The sequence below is a fragment of the Varanus komodoensis genome, unplaced genomic scaffold, assembly GCF_004798865.1.
Source record: "Varanus komodoensis strain SLA01 unplaced genomic scaffold, ASM479886v1 scaffold29_1, whole genome shotgun sequence".
NCBI lineage: Eukaryota > Metazoa > Chordata > Lepidosauria > Squamata > Varanidae > Varanus > Varanus komodoensis.
In genome coordinates this window covers 9,461,573-9,481,636 of record NW_025335759.1, presented here as the reverse complement: position 1 = coordinate 9,481,636, position 20,064 = coordinate 9,461,573, and the positions used below count along the sequence as shown (strand labels likewise).

The 20,064-nt window shown below is 48.6% G+C and overlaps 2 protein-coding genes across 2 annotated transcripts; both read left to right on the top strand.

The window, feature by feature from the left end:
- The first annotated feature begins 5,819 nt into the window (after positions 1 to 5,819).
- Positions 5,820 to 8,207, top strand: LOC123026060 (adenosine receptor A1-like). The gene is made up of 2 exons (XM_044435295.1): positions 5,820 to 6,145; positions 7,478 to 8,207. Exons 1-2 carry the CDS (start codon positions 5,820 to 5,822, stop codon positions 8,205 to 8,207), a joined length of 1,056 nt encoding a protein of 351 aa, XP_044291230.1.
- Positions 8,208 to 12,270: 4,063 nt separating this feature from the next.
- On the top strand, positions 12,271 to 19,784 carry RPS19 (ribosomal protein S19). Its single transcript, XM_044435137.1, has 6 exons — positions 12,271 to 12,317; positions 13,270 to 13,340; positions 14,283 to 14,383; positions 17,015 to 17,198; positions 18,076 to 18,130; positions 19,718 to 19,784. The coding sequence occupies exons 2-6, from the start codon at positions 13,270 to 13,272 to the stop codon at positions 19,742 to 19,744; spliced, it is 438 nt and encodes a 145-aa protein (XP_044291072.1). The 5' UTR covers positions 12,271 to 12,317; the 3' UTR covers positions 19,745 to 19,784.
- The last annotated feature ends 280 nt before the right edge of the window (positions 19,785 to 20,064 follow it).

Below are 20,064 nucleotides of genomic sequence, written 5' to 3'. Positions count from 1 at the left end.
ACTTTGCATGGTTACCCTGGTTTGTGGGTATTTTTAACCCAGCTGGTGGTCCCCTCTTTCCATCCTCCCCTCCCGCTCCTGGCACATAACCCATTAGCCAGTGTACCTGCAATAGGGTACATTGCTCCCTGCCTGTATGGCCTCTTCCTCTTCCTCATACAAGTGCAGTAGCCATATGGGTTCAATATCCATACGGGATCAAAAATAAAAGTTACTCCCTCCAGCCGACCTGGCCCCAGACTTCCCTTTCTCCAGGCCTTATTCTCAGCCCCTCATCTGAATTATTTGTAATCATTGTTGCAGGCTGCAGAATAGGGCATGCAGGAGCATTTTAAAATAATTTGCATAACTTATTCTGGAGACTGAAAGGGGTTCTATGGCTTCTTCCTCTAGAGTAGAACTGGGTATTAGCTATGCAACTTCTGGCAGGAAAAGAGTTGAGCTGCACTGCCCTCTGGTGGGTCACTGGCCACATGGCGCTTGACTTGAACTTTTTCCTTCTTCCGTACAATGAGATCCATCCATCCATCCATCCTTCCTCCCTCCCTGACTGTCCAGTAGAACTGAACTATGTAAGCTGCAGAAGGATTTCACAACTTTAAGGTCAGGGAAGACACAAAGTGTGGATTTTGTATACTTCAGCTCAATCACGTGCGCAAAGGCAGCCAAGAGATTAGAGCAGTGAGAAGTGAGATTTGGATGAGCAGTAATGAAGGAACTAGGAAATACTGTCCAGTGTCAGGATGTTCCACTGGAAACCAAGGCCAAGATCCCCCACACTGTTGCGTTCTCAATCACCCTCTCTGTGTGAGAGAGAGATCCAGACAGGAAAGAAAGCTGACAGGAAGAAAATGTATGCATTTGAAACGTGGTGCTGGAGGAGAATGTGAATTTTGTTGCCCTCCTCTGGACCCTTTCTAATTTTTCTGCATCTTTCTTAAATCTTGGGGCCCAGAACCAGACACAGTGTTCCAGATGAAGTCTGACTAGTGAGGAGTGTACGTTGTTTTAATTTTTTTTTTACTATTGTAAGCCGTCCTGAGATCTTGTATAATAGGGCGGCATACAAAAGCTTTTAATAAACAAACAAACTACTACTACTTGTGATTTGGAAGTCATATTTCTGTTAATGCATCCCAAAATAGCATTTGCCCTTTTTTGCAGCTGCATTGCATTGTTGGCTCATATTTAGCCTGTTGTCCACAATTATTTCAAGGTCTTTTTCAGTTCTGTTGAGCCACGTATTTCCCATCTTGTATCAGTGCATTTGGTTTCTCTTTCCTGGGTGGAGGACTTGTCCCTTGTCCCTATTGAATCTCATTCTGTTGCTTTTGGCCCAGCATTCAAATTTATCAAGATTGCCCTGGATCATCATTCTGTCTTTTAGGCCTATTCCACCCAGTTCTGTATCATTTGCAAATTTGATTATCTTGCCTTGCACTTCTTCATCCAAATCATTAATACAGATGTTGAAGAGCACTGGGCCCAGGACTGAACCCTGTGGCACCCCGCCAGTTACCTCCATCCAGTTCGAGAAGGTGCCATTGATGAACACTCCTTGTGTCTGAATTAACAACCAGTTTTGGATTTAGTTTTTCTATCTAGCCCACTTTTTGCTAATTTGCGTATCAGAATGCCGTGAGGCACTATTTCAAAAGCTTTGCTAAAGTCTAGGTGGATTATGTCCACAGTGTTCCCTCTGTCCATTTGGGAGGTTACCCCGTCAAAAAATGAGATTAAATTAGTCTGACAGGATTTATTTTTGATAAATCCAGGTTGACTTCTACTAATCACTGCATTTTCTTGCAGAGTGACTTTTTATTTTAATAATTTACTCCAGAATTTTTCCAGGGATTCATGTCAGACTGACTGTGATTTGTAGTTCCCGGGCTCATCTTTTTTCTCTTTCTGACGATAGGGGCAACGTTAGCCCCTCTCCGGTTATCTGGCGCTTCTCCAGTTTTCCAGGATTTATTGAGACAGTAGACAGTGGTTCTGAGGGTTCTTCTGCTAGCTCTTTTACGACTCTGGGACGGAGTTCCTTGGGCCCTGGAGACTGAATGTGTTCATTCCATCCAGATTGCCCTTGGCCGTTTGCCTGCCCTCCCGGTCTGCCATCTCTGACTTGCAGCCTGTACTTCCTCTTGGTTGTAGATTTTCTTGTGGGAGAAGACTGAGGCGAAGTAGGAATTGAGTGCCTCTGCCATTTCTTTGTCATCTAATATCACTCTGCCACCCACTGTACGAGGAAGTAGCTGGACACCTTTCTCTTTCACGTGCCTTTTGTTTTGGATGTATCTGAAGAAGGCGTTCTTGTTCTTCGCATCCCTGGCTATTCTCAGTTCATTTTCTGTTTCGCCTTCCTGATGCCGTCCCTGAAATTCCTTGCTATTTGTTTATGTTCAAATATAAACAGGAAGACCAACTAGGGGGTGGATGAAGTCCGTCAAGGAGGAGTGCTTGCTTTGGCAGCTCATACACTAAAATTTGAAGGGAAAAGAAGGAGGGGGCGGCAGAGGATGAGGCGGCTGGATGGAGTCACGGAAGCAGTTGGTATGAGCTTAGGTGGACTCCAGGGGATGGTGGAGGACAGGGAGGCCTGGAGGAGTGTTGTCCATGGGGTCGCGATGGGTCGGGCACGACTTTGCGACTAACAACAACAATACTAAAATTGGAATGATAGAGACGGGGAAGCCACAGCCTGGAATTTACAAGTGCTGAGCAAAGCTACCAAAGACAAGCTTTACTGGGGGTCTCCATTAGACAGGGATTTCTTGAAAGTGTATAACTTGTAGTCACCGCTCAGCCATGGAACCAACTGGGTGACTTTGGGCCTATCAGCTCTCAGCCCAACCTACCTCACAGGGTTGTTGTTCTGAGGTTAAGACTGAGAGCAGAGGAAGAGAACGATGAAAGCCACTTTGATGTATTTAAAAGAAGAAAGGTAGGATAGAAACCCATTCAATAAAATAAATAACAAGAAGCTGCACTATAACCTAGGTGGGTTTCTGGCTTACACCCTATTATACTGCAATACAATTTATTCTAGGATTAGCTAAGAGAGAGTTCATACAATTAATATATCTTGGTGTCCCTCTGTGCATCTTACACAGCAAAGGCTGTAGATTTCAATTTAAACATATAATCTCTTGACTGGAACATATTGGTGCTGCTTTTGTGCTTGAGTATTTATTTCATTCACAGCCTCCGCATGCTCCCGGTGCTTTATGACTTTTCTCTTTGAAGCATATAATCTTACACTTTACAGAGACTTCTTCTTTCATTTTCTTTGCGGGAAAATCAGTGTGTCCTTCACTCAAGGGTTTTCTCCCCCGCCCCAGGGAGCTGTCTTTGCATTTGTATATGTTACATCACACAACCCAATATGGTGTTGCTATTTAGAGCAGAATTGCAAAAATACACCCAGCTTGTGTGTTGTTGCTTTTGTTGATGATGATCATGATATTACATTAACGCCACAGCTGTCTTTCTCTTGCAAGGAACTTAAGGTGGGTTACAGGGTTCTGCCCCTCTCCATTTTATCCTTACAACAACAACCCTGCGAGGTTGGTTCAGCCAAGCGTACACTCCATGGCTGCATGGGGACTAGAACCCAGATTTATTACAGCCTGTAATGACACCATTCACAAACACATCAGATTCTCCTTGCTCTACAAAAAATGTGCACAATGAAGAAAGCCCGGCTTTCTTTCTAATGCCCTGTGTCAAGGCCTGGGTTTTCCCTTCTTTGAGCCAAACAACTGTCTCCTTGCGAAATAGCTCTTTCTGTCCAATTTGCAGTTAACAAGCCACGGCCACAAGTGGAAGAGCAAAGTGACTTGTTGGACCCGAATGAGGAACGTCTTCCTTTCCAGTAGCCCCGCAGAAGGACTTGCCTCCTACCCTCTGACTGGGTAGCCCTTCTAGCCCATCATGGTCCAGGGTCCAGACGGGGCGTGGGCTTCTCCTCCTCTTCTCCCTTGCCCCATCCCTTCACTTCCCAACCCAGTCTGTTCTCCTGGTCTACCTGAGCACCTGGAGATGGTAGCCTTGAGATAACCACAACCTCCTCCTCTATCTCGATTCCCATGCTCCCCGTTTCTCAGTCATCACCATTCCCATCCGTCCTGACCCTGGAAGGCACACCAAGGAGAATAGCCTCTTCCATTCCCAGAATCCTGGTTCCACTTTGCTGGAAAAATAAGAACCTCCTGCGTGTTGGGAGTTAGTACCGAAATGGAGACGTGCGCTTGCCTCTGCCACGTGGCATTAATTGCGGCGGGGCTTGCGAAGCCCCCAGTGGAACCGTGTCTTTGATTTTGAATGTGTGCAACGAAAGCTTGTGACATTAACTACTGCAGAATTAAGAACTGGGGACTGGGGAATTCGTGAAAGACCGAGTTGCGGCAGCTGCAGCTGCTTTTTCGTTTCTGTTCTTCAAATTTGCCCGTTTTGGCAGTGGGATTATCTTGTTGATTCTAATAGGCCTCTGGTTTCCTAGAAGGCAGTTAGCAATCTGCAGACCTCTGAGCATTGGCAAACTCCTAACACGCTTGTCTCACGTACTGGTGTGTTTCCTTTCCCCAGTGCCCTTCCTGTATTTCCCCCAGAAATTATTAGGAAAATGGCCAGAGCGGATGGGACTGCAGTTTAGATATGCACCTCATTTGGGGAATTGCATCCAGGGAGTGGTTTCGTTTGTTTGTTTGTTTGTTTGTTTGTTTGTTTGTCTGGGGAGAATAGCGTCCACGGCCATCCCTTCCCCAAGGGTCTTGCAATGCTAAGTACAAATACTTACCTGAACCATGGCCCATGCTCTGGACAGGGGACAGCATAATAGACTTACAGGTATGTGAGGGGATGTCATGTGGAGGAGGGCAGTGAGCTTCTTCCCTGCAGGGGAGGGCAGGACGCGTTCCAGTGGGGCAAAGCTCAAGGAACCGGCTTCAAACTGGATGCCAGGAAGTACTTCCTGATGGTTAGGACCCCTTGAATATGGAATGGGCTTCCAAGGGAGGTGGTGGAGGCCCTGTCAGTGAGGGTGTTCAAGGGAAGGTTGGACAATCACATGAGTGGAGCCGGCTAGAGCCTGGGGTCAGACTAGATGGCCCAGGAGACCCCTTCTGACTCACATTGTTTCTAAATCCACCAGACATTGAGCTTGTTCTCAGATGGAGGGCATTTTGCATGCACATTGTGCAACAATTCTTGGTTGAAAGTTTTGAAAGTAATGCTTGCATTTGTTTAACATTCCCGTGGCAACTTTGTTTATTCTAGCTTGTTTCATGTATGTTTTTCTTTTTTCTGTATTAGTTTATGTTAAAATGAAATAGATAAAAATCTATTTTAAAAATGTTTCCCCAAGAAACAAACCATCCACACCTCTGACTCTTCACCTGCAAAATGTAGGCACTGAATCCTTTGGACCTCCCAGCCAGAGAATCGGTGTGAGAATGGCCATCTGCAGGTTTTCTGTTCAAAGCGAGGTTTGCGTTACACACCTGCTCCCCACTCGCTGCAGCTCTGCCATCGATTGCCTCGCTCTGGGGCCAGGCCTCCAATCCATGAGTGTTAACGCATCAGTCCCCATCATCGGCCGCCTTGTACCGGTGGCTGATTCGATCCCTTTGCTGGCAGAATGCTCAGCAAACACAGATAGCGTTGGTTTATTAGCCTCGTGCTGGCGATGGCAGGGTGGACCTGCAAGGCAGGTAACAGGTGCGCCACCGAAATGTAACAGGAGACTCTTTTGGTCCCTGGTGGCAGCAGGCCTGTTTCCTCGGCAGGGACAAGAGGAAGGTGGCTTGCGCCAGCTACCCATGGATGCGCCCCTTGGCTTTGCGGTCCTGGAGGGCGTCCTGGCCGTGGCCATCCTGGCCATCAACCTGCTCGTGTGTGCCACCATCTACCTGCACAAGGAGCTGAGGTGCATCCCCAACTGCCTGATCGCGTGCCTGGCGGTGGCCGACCTCGGCGTGGGGGCCTTGGCCATCCCCTTCTCCGTGGTGCTCAGCCTGGAGCTGGCCCTGCGCTTCTACACCTGTCTCTTCCTCACGTGCTTCCCGCTGGTCACCACACAGTTCTCCATCCTCCTCCTCTTGGTCATCGCCATCAACACCCACCTGAAGGTCAGGCTGCCCAACAGGCAAGTCGGACACTCTTTGTTCAGCATGGTGTGTGTGTGTGTGTGTGTGTGTGTGTGTGTGTGTGTGTAGGCTTCACATAGAAAGCTTTCTTCTACTGAGCCAGCTCTTGGTCCATCCAGCCCAGTACAGCCAGCACGGACTGGCAGCAGCAGCAGTTCTCCAGGGGCTCTTTCTTTCCAACCTCATCTGGAGAAGCCAGGAATCTCCCTTGGGATTTGTCTGCATGCAAATAATTTGCTCCGCTGTTTAACAAGGGCCCTTCACAGCCTCCTTAAGCTGGAGGCAAATTTTTGTCAGAGAGGCGAGATCAACTCGGAGGAGGGACTGCTGCTTTTGGAGCGGTGATGTAGCCCAGCTGTGGAAGAGCGTGTGTTTGCTTTAGCACGATTCAGTGTATAGCTGGATATACATCTATCTTTCACGCCTGATAAACTGGCTTCTAATAGTTCTCATTTTCCTACAGTGATGCTAAAGACAAATGTCTGCCCATCACGAGAAATAAGGCCTATCTCAAACCATTTTCAGTCCACCCTTAAAACACTCTCTCTCCCTTATTTTCCCAGTCTTGCCTCTGCCACGAGCACACCTGCCTTTTCCAGGTGTGGGCACACTGGGGTGGGGAGGACAAGCTGATGCCACCAGCCAACAGACTGCAGCTGGTCTCCAGTTAGCTGGGTCCTCGTGCAAATACCTCTTTGCAATCAGACTGTGGACCAGGCAGAGGAAGGCGAGTCTGATGGCGTGCCTCCCTCCTTCCCTCTGGAATTGCAGACTGAGATGGAAAGGGCACAATGGGGGTGTTTCCTCTGGGAACGTCCCTTTTTTGCAGCAGCCAACACAATATATTAAAAGAGCCAGGAGCAGCCTAGGACCTTTTGCTGCCCCTTCTCCCCAGTCAGCAGAAAAAGACTGGACTTGAGCTAGAATCTTTTGGCTTCTCTACATGAGGCTTTTAACCCACCATTTTCCTGAGGCTTCTGCTTCCAGTTTCTTTCTGGAATTAATACCGCCTCATTCCCATTTTTTCCTTGCCTTCCTTTTGTTCCATTATACAACCACAAGGTGGCGCTGTGGTGCAGGACAATCGCAGAAACACCCCGTTTGTCTTTCTGTGAATTAGTGTGCGGGTCTGCAGTGCTGCTAAGTATCTTGCTGGCTTCATTTCCAGAAATGCCTTAGCTGAGTAGGTTAGAGGAGAGGAGAGGACAGGAAGCGGCTCACTTGGTGGGGTGGTGCTGTCCTTCCCCCAAAAGTCACAGTGCTTAGCGATGCAGGAGCTCCCAACTCGCGGGAGCCTCGCGGGAGCCTCACAGGAGTCTTTCCTTGGACAGCTACGCCGTGCGCATGAAGAAGGGCTGGATGGCGACCGCCGTGGTCTTCTGCTGGCTGATCTCGCTCCTGATAGGCCTTCTGCCCATGATGGGCTGGAACCGCTTCCAGCAGTACGTGGAGGCCGGCAACAGCACGCTGACGTTCAGCTTCCCCTCCGAGAGAGCGGCCCTTGTCATCATAGCCGGAGACATCCCTTACGGAGGGCTCCTCTCCAAGGTTTATCCTGGGCCCCAGAACTTCAGCTCTGGCAAAACCCCCAGTGGACACCAGGGCCTCTGCTGCTTCACCTCCATTTTTAGCCCAGACTACCTCGCCTGCTTTCTCTTCACCTGCACCTTGCTGCCCCTGGCCGCCATGCTGGGCATCTACGTGGACCTCTTCCGCGTGGTCCGTGGCCACTTCCAGGCTCTGTGGCCCGCCAAGAGAAGGGAGTTGCGCATGGCTCGCACCCTCTTTCTCCTGCTGGGCGTCTTCTGCCTGTGCTGGGGACCCCTGCAGGTCATCTACTGCGTCCAGCTGCTGTGCCCCAGCTGCCAGACCCGCGAGTCCCTGTACCGCCTCGCCGTGCTGCTCTCCCACCTGAATTCCCTGGCCAACCCTCTGGTCTACGCGCTGAGGAAGAAGGACCTTGCGCTGGCCCTGCGCTCCGTGTTCCTCCACCGTGTCCTGCGCTGGCCAAGGCTGAAGGCCTGCTGTTGCCCCAACCCCAAGGTGCACCCCCAGGTCTGAAGCAGGTGAACCTCCCCGGAGGGCTTTTTGGTGACCCGTTTGCGGTCAGAACTGTCAGATGCTCATCATGCCGTTGGTGGTGCAGCTTTGCGTGTGCTTGTTTAGATGGAGAAAAGTCCTACGACTCCCAGTGCTCCCCCCTTGGACCACGCGGCTTTTTTAAAAATAGAGTTTGGAAAATAACCTGTTTAGCCATCCAGGGCAGAATCTTTTCTACCACCTGAGAAGGAACTTTGTATGAGGACTGCATCCCCTCCAGCCACTCAGTAAAGCTCACAATTTGGCCTCGGGTGTCTTGTTTATCTCGCGTGCTACCAAAACTTCATCTCTGGCTCTGTTTAATAGAGGGACTGCCGTATTTTTTCTGCACTCCAGCTTCTTGCTGCTGCATGAACCTCTGTGTTTCATGCAAAGCAAGGTGCAGGTCAGAGTGGTCCTTTGCTTTTTCAGACATGGACTTCAGCCTTTGCTCCTCTGTTCCAGAATACTCTGCTAGATGCCACAGAATATCCACACACCTACCATAATCTCATGCATTCAGGCTGCAAATGGCCATTTTGAGACTGGGTCTGTCTGTACTGTCCAAACTGGTCCAGATTTGGACTTTGTTCTTTCTTCCCCAGCCTCTACTTTCTGTATTACCTAGCCTGATGAAGAGTTCTGGAGAACCTGAAGGCTTGCACATTTTTCCAGGATCTCGGCTGGTCCTAAACGTTTTGCCCAGCTGAAGTGTTTGGATTTTTGCTACTGTTCCCTGACACTTAAGGGTGGCGGAAGACAGAGCTCTAGACAGTTTGGATTCCAGCTTCCAGGTGCCCCTGTCAGAATGGCCAATGATAAGAAATGCTGGGTGTTGAAGTCCAAAGCATTTGGCGATCTCAGGTGCATTGCTGACATCTTTCACTGGGGTAGGGTAGCATATGTGCTATTGTGGGAGGCCAGCCGCATCGCTCTTCAAAATCTAGTTTTGCCTAGACACGCGTTCTGTATGTGGTGAAAAAGCAAACTCCCTGACGCTAAGAACCATTTGTTGTGTGTGTGTGTCTTCATTTCCTGGACAGAAGATAGACCACTTTGGAACTTTGACATATTATAAAGCAGGGGTGGGAAGACTTCAGGGATCTGTCTCAGCCCCCCCCCCCCACTCTAGAACCCCGAGATCCACCACTGGGAAAGACAAGCAAAAGGCCTTCATTTAGAATGGAAGAATTCTGGTCCCAGGAATGGTTTTGAGTTCCAAGCGGAGCTTGCGGCTCTTCCACGCAATCGCCACTCCTGCTTTCTTACTTCCAGCAGCGCCAGCTCTGCTATTCGGCAAGGTGGGGCAGTGGTCTCAGGCAGCAAATGCTCAGCGGGGGCACCATGGGGTTCAGCGAGAGATCTTGGGTGGCCCCGAGTACCATTTAGAGCAGCATTTCAGTGATACTGTACTTGAGCAATTGGGAGTCAGAAGTCCTTGCCAATCTACTGCAAATCACCCGAAGATCTACGGACAGATCCAGTCCTCCCTTTTGCTCCCCTTGCAGTGGAGGTCTTTAAAGAGTGAACAAACCCGGCGGCGGCTCCACGGGGTGGGACACCTGGGCAAGCTGCTGACCGTGAGCCCCCAGTAGGCCTGTGTCTTTGCCAGTTGTCGCAGCTTCCCATTCACGTGACCCCTTCCTCTGGGTCCGAGCCTCTCCACAACCCAGGAGGAGCGCAAGGAAAGTGGAAGCTGCCACTCCTTCCGCCTGCTGTTAGCGAAGCAAGCAGGAGGGAAGGGGCATCCAATCCAGCTGACCCGCAAGGCTGGCCTGAAGGCAGAGGTCCTGCCCATTTAACGAGCGTGTGGAAGAGATAATTTCGTCAGATGCTCCTTGCCATGCAAAGGCGACAGAGCAGCCCCTGATGAAACCTCTTCTTCCAACTGATGTGGCCTGTTCAGGGCCGGGATCCCTGTTCTCTTTGCATCCAGGCACTCTCCTCCAGGCGCCCCCTCCGTCCGCTTTGTCTGCCTTTGGGCGCGATCCGCTCAGTGCAACAGAGAGGGGCCCACTTAAGACTGCCATAGGAAAATCGCTTCCGCCCACAAAGCAATTATCGAAAACGAGAGAGCTGAACTGCACAGCACTATTGAATATTGCAGCGTTAAAGCACATAATGGACATCAGCGAATGTCGATAAAGCCATTATTTAAACAAAGGCTGTGACTTGGTCCTCGGTATTTTTAGAAGCCTGAATAAAGCTAATGAAATTGATTTTCTTTAAACCTCAGTGCAATAAAGCTGACTTTTATCTTTGGGAGGTAAAAGAGTCAAGAAAGAGAGAGAGACCCACAGAAAAATTGGGAAGGAGTAACTGGGAGAGAAAGGTGGGTTTTTTTGTTATTGATCTTTGGCCCTGTTAATGCTGCACTCTGTAGCAGACAAATAATTCAAATCCAGGGCTCTTGACATATGTGCCTCTCCCCTTTACCTTTGTACCTGCAGAAAGGTACATACCAGACATAAATCAACGCTTGGAGCTGCAGCTGCTACACAATGGGAATTCTCAGCACTCCCTTCAGAAGCTATCATGCAAGTACTCTGTCTTTCCCTCCGTAATTGATCTTCTGTGGTAAGGAAAAGGACAAAGCCGTGGAAAAACACAGGTTGCAAGCCAAGGTTTTGTGAATGGGCAGAATGATGGCAGCATCGGAGTTTTGTCTGGAAGATCTGGGTGTCTTCTGACTGATAGTGTTAGGACTCCTCGGGATTCCTTACGGAGAGCAGATGTCACACTTCTAACAAACACACACAACTTGTCAGTTAAGTCCGCTTCCTTGCCAAAGGTCTGAGAAAAAGCCGTTGCAATGCCATGCTTTTTACAGGGTTTGAGAAAAGCAGGAAAATTACACCCTGTGAAACTAACTTTGTCAGGGGAAATTGGAGGAAAGAGCAGTTGCATCCATCATTATAAAATAGGTAGAGGAAGAAAGCTTTGTCTGAAGAAAAATCAATGAATATTCCACAAAGGAAAGTCCTATCCTACCAGCCTTTGTGAACAAGCATGGGGGTGAGGGATGCCGGTTTGGATGGGTTCAAAAGGGGATTAGAAAAATTAATGGAGAAGGGGGCTGTCCATGACTTCTAGTCTGGGGCCCTAGGTCACCCCCAGTGGCAGAGGCAGTGTGCCTATGCACATCCGTTACTGGGGAACATGGGCCAGAAGAAGCTGTTGCACTCATGCTCTAACTGTTGGCTTCCCATCGTGTTGAGGATGCTGGATTAGATGGGTCCTTGGACTCACCAGCATGACTCTTATGCATTACACTTATACCCCACTGTTTAATTCTCAAGGAGCTCAAGAATGCTTCTTTAAACTTCTTCCTCTGCTCAATCTTGTCCCCACAACAACCACCCTGTGAGGTAGGTTGGGCTAAAAGTCTGTGACTGGCCCAAAATCAGCCAGTTCCATGGCAGAGCAGGGACTAGAACCCAGACCTTCTGAGTCACAGTCCTGCACCCTTAACCACTACACCACACTGTCCCGAGGTTTATTTTAAATGCGTTCAACATCTGTGAATCTCTAGCAAAAAAAACCCTCACCAAACTTGAGCGACGCTAAAACGTTTAAGGATGCAGCGCTATGCATATTTAAGTCAAAAAAGGCCCAATTTTTTGCTGCTTAAGCATGCACAAGACCACGTCCTAAATTATCTTTCCTCAGTCTGGTACTCTCCAGACGTGTTGAACTATATTGGGCAAGGTGGCTGAGGATGATGGGAGTTGATTAAAAAAAGTCTTCGCAAAAAATGCCCCGTCCCGTGTTCGAACCGAGGTCCGCTCTCCTGCTCCGCACCGCGCCGCCCAGCGGCAAGCTACGCTAGCGCGCCCTCAGAAGGGCGGGGGGGGGGAGCTCAGCTTCCGCCCTTTAGTGGGCAAATCGTGTCCATCATTTCCGCCTCTCGTCTCCTGCTAAGATCTCAGAGCGGCGCCCTCCTTCCCGCGCGGCGGGGATTGGGTGAGCCTCAAGTCTCGCGGCTTGTGATTGGCTAGGCAAGTATCGCGAGGTCTCCGGCCCTGTGAGTAGCGGGTGGGGAACCCCGCGTGGCCTCTTTTTCCGGCACGGGCGCGGAGAGGCGGCAGCACGGTGAGCGCGGCTGGGCCTGCGTCCCCGCTCCGGGGCTCTCGGGGCCTCCGCGGCACGCGGGCTGACCTGCTCGCACTCCCCGGCCCTTTGGGGCGGCATGGCCGGGCCTCGTGCCCGGCCCGCCGCCTCGAAACGGGGGGAGAGCCCGCGGGCGGGCGGGGTGGGGGTGCGGCGGGGCCGGCAGCGTGCGTGCTGCGTGGAGGAGCCGCGGTGGTTCCGAGCCGTCCTGCGCTCCGGACCCAGCTGCCTGCCCGTGGAAATAATGGATAATCCACTTGACTGGATAGGTCTGAACGAGGATGCTGCCCGGCTCTGGATTCGGGCGTTACTGCGCGTCGCTGTTTCTTGCGTTATGGGAACGAAATTTAATTTCGTCTGTTTTGATCCCTCTTTAATTGGTTAGGCCTGGTAATGGAAATTCACTGCCCCACATGTATATTTACTCATAAGTCTTTTTTGAGGGGCTTCCTAAGCGGAATCCTGGATATATCTCGCTATCAGACCAGTTTTCTTCCAATTCTATGCATGGAGTAAACGTCTGTAAAGAGCCGAGCATAATTAGCAGGAATGCAGACCAAACCATGCAGTGATTGGATGTGGAGAAACGTTGAGCAGGAACTGTACTTTAGTCTTTGATTTTGAAAGTATCTTGTAAAAAAATAATAAACGTATGAATTAGATTGGAATGATAATTTTAACATTTTTCTAGTTGTGGATTTAGGTCTGGGTAAAGGCATTTACAGAAAATTTTATGGATGTGTACACAAGCAGTGGAAATGACTTTTAAGCTCATATACTTTTAACTCTTCAAAAATGCTCAGACATATTTACTTAAGCATTTTAATGGAAAGTAGGGCAGCCTCCCAATAGCATCTCCAAATTTGTGCAGCTGCAAACATTCTTTCTAAACTGCTACTCCATGCTTGTTTTTTCTTCCCTATTCTTTCGGCAGATGCCTGGTGTAACTGTAAAAGACGTGAACCAGCAGGAGTTTGTGAGGGCCCTTGCAGCCTTCTTGAAAAAGTAAGTTGTCTGAAAAATTTAACTGGAATAATCCGGTTAAAATTAGGTTTATTATCTTGAGTGTGCATACCAGTGTGTGTGTTAGCAGATACTCTACCATGGCGGCTACTCTGCCACACACTTGTTTACATACTTGTGATTTCCCCAATTACCCTAATGGCACATAGCTTACTGTGTGGTCTAAACGCAGCAAAGTATGTGGTGGGGATAGCTTCCAATCCATCTTGCCTGGTTCACTGCCTACCAGGCTTGCCAATTGCAGCTTCCTAGCACCCTGAGGAAACCCTGAGGATTCTGCTTAGAAAGGGGAGAATTGGGGGGGGGGGGTGTCTCACAGAACTCACAGGTTCTTGGGGATTTTTGTGTAGGGAGAAGGCTGGTGCTTAGGACAGCCTGGGGACACATAAGCACCATCCCCCCCCCCCCCCCGTTTCTGCAGCAAAGGGAGTTTCTCTTGAAAAAAAGGTTAAAAGCGGTCAGTAGTGGACTGGAACGTTGCGGCTTGGCATGCATGCTGTGTGCATGCGGCCAGGTGTCCGTGTCAGATCCCAGCTTTGTAGGCCACTCAAGGGCTCATCCCTGCAGCCTGGTTTTTTAAAGGTGGGGTGTGTGGGCAGCACCCCTTGCAGCAGAACCCTTGGGTTTCGTGAGGGGGGTTCCTGTGGTGCCAGGAAGCTCCCATTCTCCCAAGTATGGGAACAAATTACAGGCGTTGTTTAAAAAGTGAAGCTGTAGCCAGTGCAGCGGCAGAGGAATTTTCCACAGTGCATGGTTAAAATGTCCAAGTAGGTTAGACTGTTGGGTGAACCCAGCCATTTCTTCATCTCTCGATGTGGTGAAGTCATAGGTGGGGGTGGCTCACCTGTGGGTAAAAACACCACCTTAGTTAAAGTAAAATGGTATAAAAATTTGTGTGCTGATCACTGTTTTGAATTCTTGCAGGTCAGGTAAACTGAAGGTACCTGAATGGGTGGACACGGTCAAACTAGCCAAACACAAGGAATTGGCTCCCTACGATGAGAACTGGTTCTACACCAGAGCAGGTAAGCAGCTGAATGTGTCTAGTATCAGGCAAATGTGATGCATCTTTTTATTTTAAGCACATGTTCTATTTGTTTATCGCATTTATATCAGCTTTTCTCTGAAGAGGCCAAGCCGGCATGCACAATCCTTCTCTCCTGTGTGGTAGATTAGACTGGGAGTCAGTGAGTGGGGAGTAGGGCCCAGATCTCCTGAGTCCCAGTCCAGCACTCTGACCAGTACAACATGCTGGGTAGAGTGACTGTCGAATCAACATTTTGTTGCATGAGAGACCATGATGGACCATGTCAAAACTCACCGTAGTTCGACGGCAGTTCTTGGAAGTGCAGTAGATTAACTCCCTCATCTTCCACCAAACAATATTCTGAAAATTGGTGCAAACTATATAGAAAAAATGTGAGCACTTGATACACTTCATGTCCTTTCTTGTTAAATGGACATAAATTGATATGCTTTCTTGCCCCCCAAAAAACTTAAAGCATGATGTAAGAAGAAAGGGAAGGTAAATACAGAAAGTTTTATGTGAGCAAATTATTAATAGAGCTTAGTGTAGGTAGCCTTTACAGTAATCTTGTAAAATGTGCCGTTATCCCCACGCACACATTTCCAACGGGGGTGCTGTAACTGAGAGAGGGATGATGCCTTCCAATAAATGCATAGTTGAGCTTAGAACTTCCGGGGGATGCTCTTAAATATTGCACCGCACTAGTTATTAAAGCCTCTTAGTGTTCTCTCCCTCTCCCTCTCCCTCTCCCCCCTACACACACTTGCACATGTGCACACACACGCTCATTCCACATAGGTGTAGTATGCTTTACCTTGGTGTTTCACTAGAATATGACTACAAAGGGTGACATGTGCAGTATGTGCAGCACATGAGCCCTGTTGTTACTCTTCAGCCCATTCCTCGGGGACTAAAAGCATTTTTGCCCCCGGCTGCCATAGCACCATAGGAATGGAACAGGAGGTTCATTTCCTGTCGCCATTGATGGGGAGATCGTGTCTCCCCCGGGCAGTGGCAAGAGTGGTTGTCCCTTCTAAAGCTGCCCTTGCAGTCTTTGCCTAGCCTTGATCCAATTCTGGGCATAGGTGCGGGGGGGGGGTAGACCCTGCAGGAATAGAATAGCTCCCTGCTGGATGTCCCCCCTCCCCCTTTAGCCACTCATCTGTGTAGCGTAACACGGACATGGCGCTTACTGTGACGGGGTGTTTTTGGCTCAGGAAATTGCAGCGATTGTTGCCACTTGGCCTCAGGCTTCCAACCATTTTCAAATCAGGCTGGCAGCCAGAGTCTCATCCATTTAAGTTGTCCTGTGGACAGGTCATGCCTTCATTTACAGATGCCGCTTGATGAGCTTCCGTTACGATGCTTGTGAAAGCATCTCCATAGGAGAACCGGGCACTTGCCTGGTCTTCTTTCTTTCCACCCCCTAATCTTCTGGGGACCATTGCTAGAGGTCTTGCCAACTTGCCACTGTGACAGGCAATGCTGAGAATTGGTCTAGTTGCTTTCACAGGACCAAACCCTTTGCCTCTGGCTTGTCTCCCTGTAGAAGGAAGATGCGAGCAAATATTGGTAGCCAGCCAGGAGCCGTGTCTTGGCTTTCTTCCCTCGGCCCCCCTGAGGTCCAGGATAGTTTTGTTCTTGACTTTAGAGGGATCCCTGCAACAGTTGGAGAGCTTTAGAGTTGCTGTGTGTGGAGATCCTGCAGTGTCCTTTCACACGGCATTCGGTTGTGTCCTCAAATACGCCCATCTGTTTGCATTTACAGTAAATAACACAGTGCGGTTTTCTCTCTCGTTTCATCTCTGGCTTTTCAAGCTGCCTCTGCTGGGGCGAGGATTTTTCAGGGAAGCCCTGAAGTCTGACGTGCCTCTCCCTTGTACTGCTGCTGGGGTTATTTCTGTTAAGTACCACAGCCCCTGTTGTTGCCTTGCTGCTGCAGCTCTTCTAGTGAAATGCTGGTCTGGGAGGCAGTCTCTTGGCCTGTGGGCACATAGCCTCAGGCTGTCTGTTTTGCCTGTGCGTGAACAGCAGCCCCCCAGGAGAGAGCAGGTGCTTCTGTAAAAGGCAGCCGTGGTGATAAAAAGAGCTTTATCCTTCGTGATATCTGCTCCTGCGTCTTGTAATTCCGTTCTAGGTGCAGACGGAGAATTTTAATGCCACTGTTTCAAGCACTGTTAACATCAGTGGTGCATTGATGCGTCTTCAGTTAGCGGACTTTGGCTAATAGTAGCCTGGTGTTACTGTATTCAGTGATAGTTCACTTGTTACTTTAGCCACTTCTAGTGGGACTTTTCATTTAGGGGAGTAATCAGTTCAGGCTTGCAAACAGCCTGAGGTAAGCTGGGAGCTTTGTCAGGGGCAGCCTTCATGGTCTGGCAGATCGCTTTGCCCCTCGGTTTGGCTGAAGTGGTCAGTTCTGAGTCTGACTGGTATGCTGCTCACATGAGTAAGTCGTTCCTGAGAGTCCTTTCAGTGGTACTATCCAAGGCAACCTGTGGAATTTGGAGTTGGGCCCCCAGAGACCTCACCTCTAAACCTCGTTCAGCGGTACTTAGGATCAGCTTTAGCATTTGGATGTAAGAATCAGAAATGGGATGTGTCCGGTAATCAAGTCTTCCATTTGCAGCGTCCACAGCCCGCCATCTGTACCTCCGCGGAGGGGCTGGAGTGGGCTCCATGACCAAGATCTACGGAGGCCGCCAGCGCAATGGTGTGATGCCCAGCCACTTCAGCCGGGGCTCCAAGAGCGTTGCTAGGAGGGTGCTTCAGGCTTTGGAAGGCCTCAAGATGGTGGAGAAAGACCAGGATGGGTGAGTTCCTAGTATTTGGGGAATGTGTGTCTCACAGTAGCCTAAGTGGCTGCTTGTGTAAGAGAAAACGGCCGAGAATATCAAGGTTGCCTGCCTTGTTTGTGAGAATATCCAGTGCATTAATGAGCAACCCAGTGGATTTCATCTGTTGCAAGGATGTGCCAAGACTTTTGGGTTCGTGAGTGCACCTGGAATTTGAGGAAATGATCAAGAATTGTTATGAACATCAGTTTTGGTGGCAGATTCCTCTTTCTTCCCTTTAGCTTGAACAGGAGGTCATGGGGTGCTCCAGCCAGCAGCACTTCTGGAAATCCTCCTAAGCTTAGAGACATTCTGAAAAAAGGAAGATGGTTCCTGGGAGGAACCAGGGTGGCTGGGTGTGAGGCTTAGGGGGCTTGCGGGCAGCAAGGGTGGTGTTATTGGGCATCGTGCTGAAGACCCCATAGGATGAATTGCCCCAAGCATAGAGGCAGCATACCAGAGAAGCTGAGGAGAAGAACATAGCCGCTTTCATGACCTGCCTCTGGATGGTCAAGATTGGAAGCAGGGTGGTCGATTAGCTGGCCCATTGGCCTGGTCCTGTGGGACCCCTTGATTAATGCTGCGGTGTGCTTGACTTTGGTAAAACAAGTTTCCCATATATTTGCTTTCAGTTATTTTCTGCAATGCCTGTGTACTTACGTTTTGAGAGGACTCCTGGATCGAAATTAGCCTTATTGTAACTGCAGAAAAAAATAGTGGTGGAATATTGGGGCCTCTGAGGATGAAGAATGGCCTCAAGCTACTGGATGGCTGTAACCAAGTCCCAGAGAGCCCTGCAGTTCCAAATTAGGTTTAGTTCAAAATATATGCTGACACAGTCGCTGGTTTCTTTCAGAGGTCGCAAGCTTACTCCTCAGGGACAGAGAGATCTGGACAGAATTGCTGGACAGGTAACCTGTTTACCTAAGAATAAATTCTAGACCTGTAGTTAACGTGTGGTGAGGACACAGGCAGTTTTATGACAGTAAAGGCTCCCTGCGAGGGACAAGGCTGGGATTCTTTAGAAAATCGTATACCCTTCTCTCTCCCCACTCGCCCCGGCCTTTTAAGTCACAGACAATTAACCAAGTCAGTGCTGGCAGACTGCATATTGTAAAGCTGTAGGCTGCATAGTCTTGTGGAGTTTAATCAGTTGCATCCAGTAAGTAGCCTGTTGCCTGTAAAACTGTGTGTCACAAAACATTTATTGGTCTTTAAGGGGCAACAAGCATTTTTGTCTTTGTATGGCCCTGCTTTGCCCCAGTTCTGCATTAACCCTGGTGACATGGGAATGCAGCAGTCCCTGTTCTGTTGGCTAGAGAGATGTGGTGCTGGAGAAGGGATGTTTAGAATGAGTCATGGTGGATTTGAGTCGCTTGCAAAAATACTGTCCTAAAGAATTGCATGGCCCCTTTAAAAACTTGACAATAAAAGCAAAATTAAATAGGTGAGGAATACCCAAAGCAAGACACTTGGAAGTGTTTCGGCAAAACTTTTTGTAGGGCCCAAATTGAGCCCCCAACAGTCTCATTCCTTAAGACTTGTTAGAAAGATCTGTGTATATCTCCGCACTGTTTAAGGTTTGTTCTTAAAACTTGTACTTGATGATCTGTCCCCAATAAAACTCTTTAACAGCCCCGTGCCATCAGATAAAGTGCTAAGATGATGGCACATTAACCAGCTCTGAGCTGACATTTACAATGTACTGTGGGTGAATTATTCCTCACAAATGGTTGCTTTTACAAATACATGGAAGTTATTAAATGGAACATCTCCAAACATGTATCAAAATGAAAAATCACATACGCTTGACAGATATCTCTCATTTTTAACTGAAGGAATGTGAATCCAACTGAGAAGTCCTGAATTTTTTCTTATCTATGCTTTTTAAAAAGCAGTCCATATCGAGAATTGGTTGGTGGGCCCAGGTTCAGCAGCTGGTTACCTTAGCAAAGATAGGAAACTAAATTCATCTCAACGTGCTTCTTGGAGGGCATGCCTGTGTTTGCTAATGAGGCATGGATTTTTCTCTGTCAAAGAGCAGTGGGTAACTTGGAGCAAAATGCTTACATGCGTTCCAGATCCTAGTCTATTGACTCTGTGGTGCCTTGAAAAACTTAATAGTGTCGTGGTCCCTAGGAAGATAAGTTTGTGGCAGCATCATCCTATATGGCTCTGATTTGCTTTCCCTGTGCCAGAGGTTGAATTATATGCCACAAGAGGGTTCTGTGTGGTTCTTGTCCAGACTGTCTCTGGCCACCTTGACCTGGTTGCTTGTGGTTTTTTATCAAAATCCCTCCCAAAACAGGGTCGTACAAAGCACATGGAGTTACAGCCATCATGCCATAGACGCAGAGCGTTAGATGAAGGGCAGGGTTTGAGTTCCAGAAAACTGTTCTATAATTGTAGGAAATATATTTGGCGCTGGATTGAGCACATACTTTGCTTCTGTGTTTTGCCAAGGCCAACTTTTTTCTTTCTTTTCTTTTCTTTTCTAGGTGGCAGCCGCAAGCAAGAAGCATTGAAATAAATTTCAGCTTAAAAATAAAATTGTTTATTTACTGATATTGTGTGTATAGTTTCCCAAAGGGTTTGCTTCTTCTGCCTTGTTCCTTACAGAATTTGGCTCCCTGCTAATATCTAAGACTTTACCATGAAGTGCCCACACCATTTCAAACTTCTTTGCAACAACTTTGATGAACAGATGCTTTTAAAAAACTGAGAATTCAGGGTGAAAAATGCGTATCAGGTGCTGTGTATCCCAACTTTCTTTGTATGTAATACGCACAACTGCAGGCATAATTACTTTTTTTCCCCTAATAATATACTTGATGGCTGAAGCACT